The following is an 11277-nucleotide window of genomic DNA, read 5'->3' as shown; positions in this document are numbered from 1 at the left end:
GCCTGGGAAACATGTTGAAACCCCATCTCTACTAAAAATGCCAAAAATTAGCCAGGCATGGTGGTATGCACCTGTAGTCCCAGCTACTCGGGAGGCTGAGGTGGGAGACTCACTTGCGCCTAGGAGGCTGAGGCTGCAGTGAGCCAAGATCATGACACTGCACTCCAGCCTGTGTGACTGGACTCTAGGCGTGGTGGCTCACATCAGAAATCACAACGCTTTGGGGGGCTGAGGTGGGAGGATTGCTTGAGCTCAGGAGTTCAAGACCAATCTGGCAACATAGGGAGACCCCACCTGTACACACACACACACACACACACACATATATTAGCTGGACGTGAAGGTGTGCATCTGTGGTGCCAGTTACTCAGGAGGCTTAGGTGGGAGGATAGCTTAAGCCCAGGAGGTCGAGGACACAGTAAGCCATGATTGCACCATTGCATTCCAGCCTGGGTGACAGAGTGATACTCCGTCATCAAAAAAAAAAAAAAAAAAAAAAAAAAAGAATTTCTTGGCTATTCTTAGATCTCTACACTTGCATGTGAAGTTTCTGTTCAGCTGTGAACATTCATTCTATTCATTCTGTAATGAATACACAAATGTACTCTTAGCCCTTTGATTAAGAGTGCACTGAATCTGGAAAACATTTAGGGATATTTCAAACCATCATTTATTTATTTACATTGTTTAAGCCTCAAATATTTTTGAAAGGCTTTTGAAGAGTTTACACTAGGTGGTTAGGAAATCTGGATCATGGAAAGATGTGAAAATAGCCACCAGAGAGAACAAATATGGTGATAATTAAGCATCAAATTTGCCTGGCGTTGGGGGGAAGGGGAAGCTATTCTTTTTAATTTACAGGAAGAGGCCACGAAGGGTGGAGCACCTGTAGTCCCAGCTATTTTGAGGCTGAGGTGGGAAGATTGCTTGAGCCCAGTAGTTCAAGCCCAACCTGGACAACAGAGCAAGACCCCATCCCTAAAAATTTTTTTGTAAAGAGAAAGCTAAACTAACATTGTTAGCAATACATGTTTCCTATTGCTGAAATTGCATGGGAATTTATGAAGGGCCGCAGAAGGACAATAATGAATAATGAATGGTTGCATTAATTGAAAATGCAAACTCCTTTCCATATAACCACTTATTTTTTATTTTTTGAAAGAAAATTTATATTAATTATTTTTATGTACAGAAAACTCAACAGTGTACATTTAACCCAGTTTGGTGGCAAGTTCTTTAGCCTTTGCCTTTTCGAGCTTGGCGATGTGAGCCACAGACTTGGGACCCAGGACATTGCCTTCCTAGTGATGGCAGATCTCGTCATATCTGTCGTTGTAATTGGTCCTGATAGCTTCCACCAGTTTAGCCAAAGCTTCTTTGTCTTCTGAGTTAACCTGTGTGAAGGCGGCAGTGGTGCAGGTCTTTCTGTGGACTGACTACACTTCCCAGTCTTACCTTCCCCTTGATAATGCAGTAAGGGACCCCCCTTTTGTGACATAGGGCAGGCAGGGAGACAACCCGTTCAATGGGATCCACGTTGTGTGCAATCACCACCAGCTGAGCTTTCTTGTTCTCTACAAAGGTGGTGATGGTGTTAAATCCTGCTCAAAGGACAGGCTGTCTCTTAGTGGAAATGTCCCCTTTGCTGGCAGCTTTGTTCTTGGCCTGGGACAAAAGCCTCTGCTTCTTCTCTTGCTTTGCCTCTGGTCTGTACTTGTGAGCCAGCTTCAGCACTGAGAAGTTGTTTGGTGGTCCAGGGCCTGGATGAACTGGTTAATTGCAGGAGGCACCTTCAGCCTATAGCCACTTATTTCAAAGATCTCACCCACAAAGCTGAGGGCAGAGAAACCCAGTCAGGGGCAGGGGATAAGGAGAGTGCTGTGAGGCTAATATGAGACCATTTCAAGATGTCTGCTAAGCTGGAGTTCAAGATACTGGGGATAGTTTGGGGTATACTGGAAAGACAGGCATTTGGTGATGGAACTTGGCTTGGCTACTTTCTGACTTCAGGAATAGGGAAAGTGACAAAACTTTTTTTTTTTTTTTTTGAGACAAAGTCTTACTCTGTTGCCCAGATTGGAGTGCAGCTGGAGTGCAGCGGCACAATCATGGCTCGTTGCAGCCGTGACCTCCCTGGCCCAAGCGATCTTCCTGCCTCAGCCTCCTGAGTAGCTGGGACCACAGGCACGCACCACCATGCCCAGCTAATTTTAAAAATTTTTTTTTGTAGTGACAAGGTCTCCCTATGTTGCCCAGGCTGGTCTTGGACTCCTGGGCTCAAGCAATCTTCTGCCTCGGCCTCCAAAAGTGCTGGAATTACAGGCATGAGCCACCATGCCTGGCCTGACAAAACCCTTTTTTTTTTTTGAGACAGAGTCTCACTCTGCCTCCCCGGCTGGAGTGCAGTGGCAGGATCTCCGCTCACTGCAAGCTCCGCCTCCTGGGTTCAGGCCATTCTCCTGCCTCAGCCTCCCAAGTGGCTGGGACTATAGGCGCCTGCCACCATGCCCAGCTAATTTTTTGTATTTTTAGTAGAGATAGAGTTTCACCATGTTAGCCAGGATGGTCTCAATCTCCTGACCTTGTGATCCGCCAACCTGGGCCTCCCAAAGTGCTGGGATTACAGGCATGAGCCATTGCGCCCGGCCCCAACAAAACCATTTTAAGACTCACTTTCTTTATCTGTAAAATGGACTCCACAATGAACAGCAGATTTCAAGGCGTCAGTGAGCTCACACAGAGAGCCTGGCATACTATAAGCCCCCATGGAGGCTGGTTTGCCCCTAGTCTACTTCCTGCAGGACTCTGATGTGGAGTTTAGGATCTGGGTAGAACAAATGAACTGTCTCTGAATAGTCCGCCCATAGCAGCACTGGCAGGACCTGAGCTTCACAAGCCACAGGGATGGCTTTGGGGTCCAGACTGAGACAGGCATGTCCCAGAGTCTCTCTCTCCCAGCCTCCACCATTCCACTCTCCTGCCCAGGGTCCCCAGGGCTGCCTGGCTTGTGTCTCAGCCACTGGATCACAGCAAACACACAGAGACCCTGAGATAGAAGAGCAGGGCCTGGAGAGGGGAAATCTGACTCCAGTTTCTCGCAGGCCCTCAAGAACTGGAGCCTGGGCAGTCTGGGGCCTCTGCTGGTAGCGGTTGTGGTTCTTCAACCTGCCAAATGATGAGAATCACCTGGACACCAATGCAGTCTCGCAGGGCCTGTCCCTGGGGAGTCCAATTCAAGGGAGCTGGGGCAGGCAGGGGTTGGGGTTTGTCCCGGCCTCCAGGCACTTTGTGTCTTCAGGCAAGTTTGGGAGCTGCTGAGAGTGGGTTGAAGAGCTAGGGCTCTCTGGAACCATCTGGATTCCAGCACCAGTTTCCCTACTCCACACTACTGGAGTGGCCTTAGGTAGGTGATGTTTTTAACTTCTCTGGGTTTCAATTTCCTCCTTGGAAAATGACAGAATGAGATTTGCAGGGTAAGCATTTAGCCCTGGGCCTGGCACAAAGTAAGCACCAACAGATGTTAGGCAATAAGCCATACTGTTATTCCACGCAGCTGTGGGCTGCGGCAGGGTGGGCAGCCCATGGTGCTCTGAGGGTGCCCTCGGGTGTCTTCACTGCCCACCACTGGGGTGAGCTCTCCTCTGAGATGCAGCAAGAGCACCAGGCTGCATCCCTGAAGTCCCAGCTGCCACCATCCCGTCTGAGATTCCTCTCAGGCTCAAAGGGAGTTAAGAAGCGTGCTTCTCTCGTCATTTGTTGTGCCTGGCACATAGAAATCATCCAGGAGTTGTTAGCTAATATCATGTCTGTACACTTTAATAGACAAACATTTCTTGGCGCCTACTCTTTGCCAGTCCTGAACTGGGGATGGGATCACACCACGTACTGGGGCTCTGGAACCAGCCTGCCTGGGCTTGAAACCAAGCTCTGACACTGACCAGCTGTGTGACCCTGGGCAACGTACTCCTCCTTTCTGGGTTTAAAATGAATCCTTCATCTGTTTCCTCACGAGAACCCAGAGGCATAAAAAGGGATTAAATGGGTTCACTTGTAAAGAGCTCAGAACAGTGCCTGGCACGCGGTAAATTCTGAGAGTGATAAATTAAACGCAGGCCACAGGTCCCTTTCTCCAGGAGCTCAGCCTAGTAGGGGAGTCAGCAAGCCTTAGGGGCCACAAGGTTGTTGCCTACGGCAGAGAAGCGCAGGGCCTGAGCCCGGAATGCTTCGGTGAGGATGCGAGGGGCCGGCGCTGCGGGGAAGACGGTGCTACTCTGGCGCGGGACCGAGTGAAGAGAGACTGCGGTGAACCCTGCGGCTTCTGCGCGTCTGTTAAAAATACAGGTATTTAGATACACAACGTGGCGTCCACTTAAGGTGAAATCTAAACAAAAAGAACGACAGGAGCCATTCTGATTTGGCCGAACACGTGCCTGCGGGCTGGGAATGACCCGAGGAAAGGAAGGGACGGCGGGGCCAGTCAGTGCGGCGGGGCCGGGTGGGAGGCGGTGGACTGGCCTGTAGTGCTGGGAACCCCCAGCCCCCGCCCGCCTTTGCCAGGAACCACCCAGCTGATTTTTTTTCCTTTCTTTTTTAAATAAACCTACCTTCCTTCCCCGATTTTTTTCTTTTTAACCTCGCTGTTTATCTCCAATTATTATTATTTTTTAAACTGCGGCGTGTTCTTGTTCGATTTTTAAAAATACTAGAAATGAAATGTGTCCCCTAGGTGCCTCCCTGGCGCCCTGGGCATGGAGAGCTCATGCCTGCGCCACCCTCATCTCCGCTGGCTTTGCCACCTCGGAGGCGCCCCACACTTCTCCTTTGTTTTGGTTTTCTCTGTGCCGGTTGAGTTTTCTTACCCTGAATGCGTCGTTTATACAATTAGCAATTGAAAACAAAACAAATATCAACGACATAACTGGAGTGGGGGTCGCTATGTAAACACGGGGCGGGGCGTCGTTAATTTAAGGTACTTCTGACCCTGTCGCGGCCTGAGTCCTGCTCCCCGACTCAGCGCCCAGGCGGGAAAGCCTCGCTCCAGTCAGGCAAGGGCAGTCCGTGCTGCCTCCCTGAGTTCTGCCATCTACGACCCCATCATGAGCCCGGATATGAGGCCTGAGACTCTCACCCCACTGGCAAGAGTCTGCGGTCCGCTCAGCGCCGCCGGGAGCCAGTCTGGCTGCATCTTTACTGGAGAGACATCGCAGTGTGGTGGGCTCTGGCTTCAGGAGCAAGCTTCCCAATATGGACCCTGTGTGTTTCCCAGCTCCCGTTCCCACTTAGGGACTGGATGACCTTGACCATCCACGTAACCTCCTCAGTTTCCCGGTCTGCAAATGAAGATGGGTTAGGTGAGAGAACTCCTGTATACACTTAGCCGGGGGTGCTGGCATTGGTGAGCCCTGGCAGATGCCAGCCAGCCAGCGGTTGTGAGCCTTTGTGAGTGCCTTGGGAAAGCTGCAGGAGATCCTAGCTCACTCAGCTGATCCCCGAAGAGTCAGTATGACACATAAAGAGGGAGGTATCATGGAGAAATCCTTGTGGTATAAGGTTAAATGAAATAAATATTATTTCTAATGTTACTGCAGACACCTGTAAGATGAAAAAGACCCACACGAGTGCAGGACCAAGGCCACAGTGATCTGGTTAAGAGCAAATATGGGTCATTTCGGATAGAAGGATTTCCCAGTTGTGTGAGTAAGGCTGCCTGCTGGGGCTGTGGGCTGGGACTGCCTACCAGGAGAGAACCATCCTGCTCAGGAGCTGGTCTGGCAACCTGGAGGAGCCTCGGCGTGGTCACAGCAGGGTCATAGGCCCAGGAGGCAGAATGCCAGGGCTGAGGTGACCATCCTGCTTCCACTCCTGATGGCCCTCTCCAGCTGCCAGCTGGCTCGGCTCGGACCTTCAGGTCCCTTCTTCTACTCAGCCAGCCTTGAGCATAGCCCTTTCCTCTTCCTTCCCACAGCACAGCCCAGAACCCTGCGATGGTAGACTGCTTGCACTCCACTGCCCTTGTATCCCACTGTGTCCAGTGGTAACACTGGGTATAGACAGTGGTAGCACTTAGAACCTCCTGGCATCCTCCCCTCTTCCACGGGCGTGTGGCATTTACCCAGAGAGATAACACAGGCATTGGCAGGGCTGCATGGTTCCTGGTGAGGCAGTAGGACAGCTCCTGGTTGTGCCAGGCCAGCCTGGCAACTCTTACTGGGAGTCAGGGGAACATTCAGAAGCACTCAGTCCCTGGCTGCCACAAACAATGCTTTGGCTGTATCGGGGGCTATCAGCTGGATGTCCCAATGCCCCAGGCCTCCACCTCAGGGCTTCCTGGGCAAAATATCGGAAAAACCCATATCCAGTGAGAAAACAAATCCTCAACTCCCCCAGCTTTGGTCTCTTTTAAAGAAGCATCTTAAAAAGATCCTGGATTAGTTCCTCAGGCTCTGGGGCTGGTGATAGAGGAGCTGGAGGTCAGGTCCCAGCACCTGCTGACTGGCGATCCAGGATGAGAACAAGGTATGTTTGTTACCCTCATTTTACAAACAACAGCAACCACCACCACCACCACCACCACCATCACCACCACCACCACCACCACCACCACCGTCACCACCACCACCACCGTCACCACCACCACCACCGTCACCACTACCACCACCATCACCACCACCACCACCGTCACCACCACCACCACCACCACCACCGTCACCACTACCACCACCATCACCACCACCACCACCGTCACCACCACCACCACCACCGTCACCACCACCACCACCACCACCATCACCACCACCACCATCATCACCACCACCACCACGGAGGCATGCAGTGAGCAAGTCCCATAACAAGCAGGGTTTAAACTTGATTTCACAGAGCCTCAGTTTTCTCATCTATAAAATCAGGACAGTAGTAACACTTGTTGGTCAGAACTATGGTGAAATTAATTGCCCTAAGGAAAGGACATCAGTAAGGTTAGGGCTTAGGGGCTCCCTTGGACCATGTGAATTCATGGGGCCTCACCAGGGCTACAGGTGAGCACCATCTGCAGACACCTCTATGGGGCCCAGCCCCAGCACTCAGTCCCACGGGCAGCTGATGAGGCCCCAAGGCGGCATCTGAGGAGCCTGAGAACGCTTGACAAGGGCTTGGGTTCTTGGCCTTTCCATCTGTAAACAGGCTAAGGAGTTCTTTTAAGTGGAATGATCACAGTGCCCTCCAGCTACAGAGGGCCCAGGTCCTTTTGCTTTCCATTTAATGCCCAGTGCCTGGAACCGTGCCTGGCACACATGAGGATTCAAGGAGGGGAGCTTGGGAGCACAGGGAAGGTGGTCTCTGAAGTGAGACAACCAGAGTTTCACCTGAGTTCGACTAGTACTGGCTATTTGCTCACATTAGGATTCAAGGAGGGGAGCTTGGGAGCACAGGGAAGGCGGTCTCTGAAGTGAGACAACCAGAGTTTCACCTGAGTTCGACTAGTACTGGCTATTTGCTCGCAGGTAAGTCATTAAATCCCTCCGGGCCTCAGCTTCTAAACTTTAAAATAGGATTTATTTTTATTTTTTGATTATTGAGAATTATATGAGACAATCTCAGAAAGTGCCCGACACGGAACCAGTATGGTTCCAGCAAGGGTTAGTTTTTATTAGTATCAATGTTGTCAATTTGCTCAGCGAATGCCTGTGCCTGAGACCTGAGACCAATCCTGGGCCACCACCTCTCTCCTGTTTCTGAAGCGCCGCAAGCTGAAAGAAGCACACGTGCGGGGTCAACGCACTCTCTTTAATGGGAAGGGGATCCTCATTTCTTACAGCAATAGGTAAAAACATAAATACGGGTGGGTGGGTGCGTGGGCGGGTGGCGGCGAGATAGCAAAGGCCCGGGCGCCCGGCCCTGGCTCGAGGAATGGGCGGTCGGATCTCAGGCCCCGTGTGCCCGGGCTCAGTCCCAATTCACTGGTCGTTCTGCCGGGGGTGCCCATGGACTCTCGGAGGGCACTCCTGGGGGGACAGCTAAGACATCAGGCTGCAGGATCACTCATTGCAGGCTGCATAATCGCCGCCACAAACTCTCCCGTGCGCAAGAACAAACGCGCGTGGGACAGAAAAAGTTCCTAGCTCTCCGCAGGAGTGAATGCAAAATCCAGGGGACTCAGGGTCAAGTTGGGAGCCCCTTCTCCCCCGGAGAGTCAGGGAGCTCTTGAGGTGGGATCAGTTAGGGGCGCGCCACGCGGGTCCCTTCCCTACCAGGCTCGGATACCATGCAGCGTGGACACTCCCGAGTTGCTCTGCGGAATCCCGGGGCTCTGAACCGCATTCAAGTCCCCGACACCGAAGTTCACGAAGTTGTTGTTGGCGGCGGCAGTGGCCGGCTGCGCTGGAGAAGGCCCGGCAGGGTAAGCGGCGGTGCAGCTGTAGCCAGGGCTGCAGGCCGCGCCGCCGTAACCCGGATAGGCGGGGTAGGCGTTATAGCCGTAGGCATTGAGGCCCACGCCGTAGGCAGGCGCGTAGGGTGCCGAGTCCCCTAGGCATGGTTTGCCATCGCGCACCAGCACTGGCACGGCGATCCTGCGGGCAGGCGGCGGCGGCGGCGGGGGCAGCCCCACCAGCTCCAGAGTCTGGTCCTGCCGCTGCCGCTTGCACTTGTAGCGCCGGTTCTGGAACCAGATCTTGACCTGCGTGGACGTGAGTTTCAACACGCTGGCCAGCTGGTCGCGTTCGGGGGCCGACAGGTACCGCTGCTGCTTGAACCGCCGCTCCAGCTCGTAGACTTGCGCCTGCGAGAAGAGCACGCGCGGCTTCCTCCGCCGTCTCGCCCGGGGCCGCTCCGCATTGTCCGCCTCTGGCTTCTCCAGCTCCACCACCTTCTGCAGCGCGCACAGCTCTGAGAGGGAACAGAGAGGCAGAGAGACGCTTGGTAAGAGCGGCTCGACCTACGGAGCGCGGCCGCACAATAATGGTAAGGGATCCTCGTGGATGCCACTCTGTCCTGCCTGGAGAGCCCAGCTGGCTGCGGCTCACTCTGCCAAGTGCACTGGGAGCCACCGACACGTCTCACTCAGCATTTGTTGAAAGTCAGGCTCGGCTCACGGCTCTGGAGAACAAAACGAGAGATCTCTGCCCTCGGGGCAGTTCACACCCTGGTGAGGGAGACAGACGGTGACTTAAAATTTCAGGCTGCAAAAAATAAAAATAAAAATAAAAAAATAAAAAACAAAAAAACAAAAATTAAATAAAACCAGGTGTTGCTCTGGGGTGAACTGAATTAGGGCTAGTTTGGGTTGAGAAGTTAAACCAACAGAGGCCGAGGCCTCACTCTTAGGGACGGTCTTATCTCAAAATTAAGGAATCAAGAAACAGAAGGCCAGGAGTGTTGGTTTGGTGATCGGAGGCTCCAGCCTGGCCGCAGCAGGGTTTGCGCAGTGTCCAAGAAGCCGCGGGTGGGCAGGCGGCCTCGGAACCTGCCTTGCTGGCTTCCTCGAATTGGTAGCGATCAGTTCTAGCCGCTGTGCCCGCCCGAATTTGTTCACAGGCCTCTATTCCTCAACCTCCGAATTCTCTCCCGGCTCGCAGCGGCCTTCGCCCAGCGCCTGTGGCTTCCCGGGAATTGCCCGGGCTCCTGCCTTGGGCAAGGGTCTCCTAGAAGGCCCCTTTCTGCGGCCGGGCCGGCCTCCCTCCTGGATCCTGGGATGGCCTGCAGGATGATCCCGCACCCATCTCGTCCATTCCCCCGCGCCCGCGGTAGCGCAACCTTTCCTAACTTTTCCACGAGGGAACCTCTCCGCCCTGGCCGCGCCAGGAAGTTGTGCTGAAAAAATAAAACGAAGTCAGATTCCTGAGGCTCCGCAGTATCCCATTTTAAACTCAAGGCCCCGGATCCCAGACTTCACTTTCCTGGTGCAAAGAAGGAAAGAGCCCAGAAACCCGGGTCGCGGGTGGGCTGCAGAAAGAAGGTCCAGGACCCTCCTCCGATTGTACGCAAAAGCGTGTCTGTGAGCAACATTTCAATTTCTGTTTAGCAGTTCTCATCAGATTCTTAAAAAGATCCGTAAATCCAAAGGAGATTTAAAAACTGAGATTATCTACTTGTCTGTCTGTTCTGTCTACCATAAACCGATTTTTCAACTTCCTACCAGACCCAGGAGCAGAGCCGAAGCCGCCCGGGGCTTTGTTAGGCCGGGGGTAAATGTTTTTTGGTCTCTTGCTTCTGATCCTTTCAATCTGGCATTTCCTCTGAATCTCCGATTGGACGCGGGGCGCGGGAGCCCTGGCGACAACACCAGGCATCTTACATTCTGAGCCCCCCGCCGCAGCCCAGCCCTCGGCCCAGGGGCGCGTGTCTCCTCCTCCTGGCCCTGAGTTTCTTGAGGGCGAAAGCGACCCAGGAGGGGAGAAGGGGGCCTGTGTTTCCTCCTCACCTTTCTTTTCGGCTCGAGGGTCCTTGGCTGGGTCGGGGTCGCTGTAGGCACGCGGATAGAAGGCGGGGGCGGCGGGAAAGGCAGACGCACACTTGGCGGGTGAAGGCGCGGGGCCCAACTCTGCGCGCAGCTCTGGGAGGCCCGGCGCAGCCGCCTCGGGCCCGGCGTAGGCCTCTGGCTTGAAGGTGGCCAGCATGCAGGAGGAGGGCGCCAGGGTGGCCTCCAGGCGCGCAGAGAGTTCTCCGGCGGCGGCCAGGCTGCGCTGCTGCTGCTCAAGGTTCAGGATGTCTTTGACTGAGAAGGGCGTGGGCGTGAGCGCAGGGCTGGGGAACATGGTGGCAGCGCCAGTCTCACAGTGCCAGGTGGGCGGCACAGAGCGGCGCTGCCCACTGCCCCTGGCAGCTTCTCTGCATGGTGCCGCCGCCCGCCCGCGCACCCGCCGGCCAGCTCTGGATGTGTCTGGGCAGCAGGTAACTCGGAGCACAAGGGGCAGAAGAGGCGGGACCAGGCCAGAGGAGGGGGACTTAGCCTGCCATTGGGCCAGGGGCCTCGATGACAGGAGCGATGAGCAGTTTCGTGTCACCTAATATAGTCATAGGGCTAAAAAAAAAAAAAAAAAAAAAAAAAAAAAAAAAAAAAATAGCCCTGCTCAGCTTTTTTAAAGGGGCCAGGACACATTTGGAAGGGTCTCCTTTTGCTCCCTAATGTGAGCCTGAAAAGCCTACCAGAGGCATGCAGAGTCAGGCCTCTGGGCAGGGCTGGATGGATGTGGGTTTCAATAAATATTCCTCAGCACCCAAACCAGAATGGGAGAGAGAAGGATGGGGTGGGAAGCGGTGGGGAGGGGAGTGATTTGAGGA

General features: G+C 53.8%; 1 protein-coding gene and 1 pseudogene across 3 annotated transcripts; both read right to left on the bottom strand.

Moving 5' to 3' along the window:
- Positions 1-1211: 1211 nt before the first annotated feature.
- LOC103245195 (large ribosomal subunit protein eL8-like) lies at positions 1212-5185 on the bottom strand (annotated as a pseudogene).
- Positions 5186-7768: 2583 nt separating this feature from the next.
- On the bottom strand, positions 7769-10874 carry NKX2-5 (NK2 homeobox 5). Of its 3 annotated transcripts, none has more exons than XM_008015317.3 (2): positions 10418-10874; positions 7769-9176 (listed from the first exon to the last, which is right to left on the bottom strand). In XM_008015317.3, exons 1-2 carry the CDS (start codon positions 10749-10751, stop codon positions 9172-9174), a joined length of 339 nt encoding a protein of 112 aa, XP_008013508.1. In that variant the 5' UTR covers positions 10752-10874; the 3' UTR covers positions 7769-9171. The 3 variants fall into 3 exon arrangements, with proteins under 3 accessions (XP_008013508.1, XP_037865822.1, XP_008013507.1); XM_038009894.2 differs by having other exon boundaries at positions 7769-9139; XM_008015316.3 differs by having other exon boundaries at positions 7769-8883.
- Between the last annotated feature and the right edge of the window lie 403 nt (positions 10875-11277).

This window comes from Chlorocebus sabaeus, chromosome 23 (genome assembly GCF_047675955.1).
Source record: "Chlorocebus sabaeus isolate Y175 chromosome 23, mChlSab1.0.hap1, whole genome shotgun sequence".
Taxonomy (NCBI): Eukaryota; Metazoa; Chordata; class Mammalia; order Primates; family Cercopithecidae; genus Chlorocebus; species Chlorocebus sabaeus.
This window is presented reverse-complemented; position numbering and strand designations above follow the sequence as displayed.

What these genes read in the sequence shown, in the direction of transcription:
- NKX2-5 (XM_008015316.3), bottom strand. Translation starts at nt 10,751, where the DNA reads ATGTTCCCCAGCCCTGCGCTCACGCCCACGCCCTTCTCAGTCAAAGAC. An exon ending in CCCTCGAGCCGAAAAGAAAG is followed by an intron (nt 8,884 to 10,417) that starts GTGAGGAGGAAA and finishes GTTCCCTCTCAG; the next exon opens with AGCTGTGCGCGCTGCAGAAG.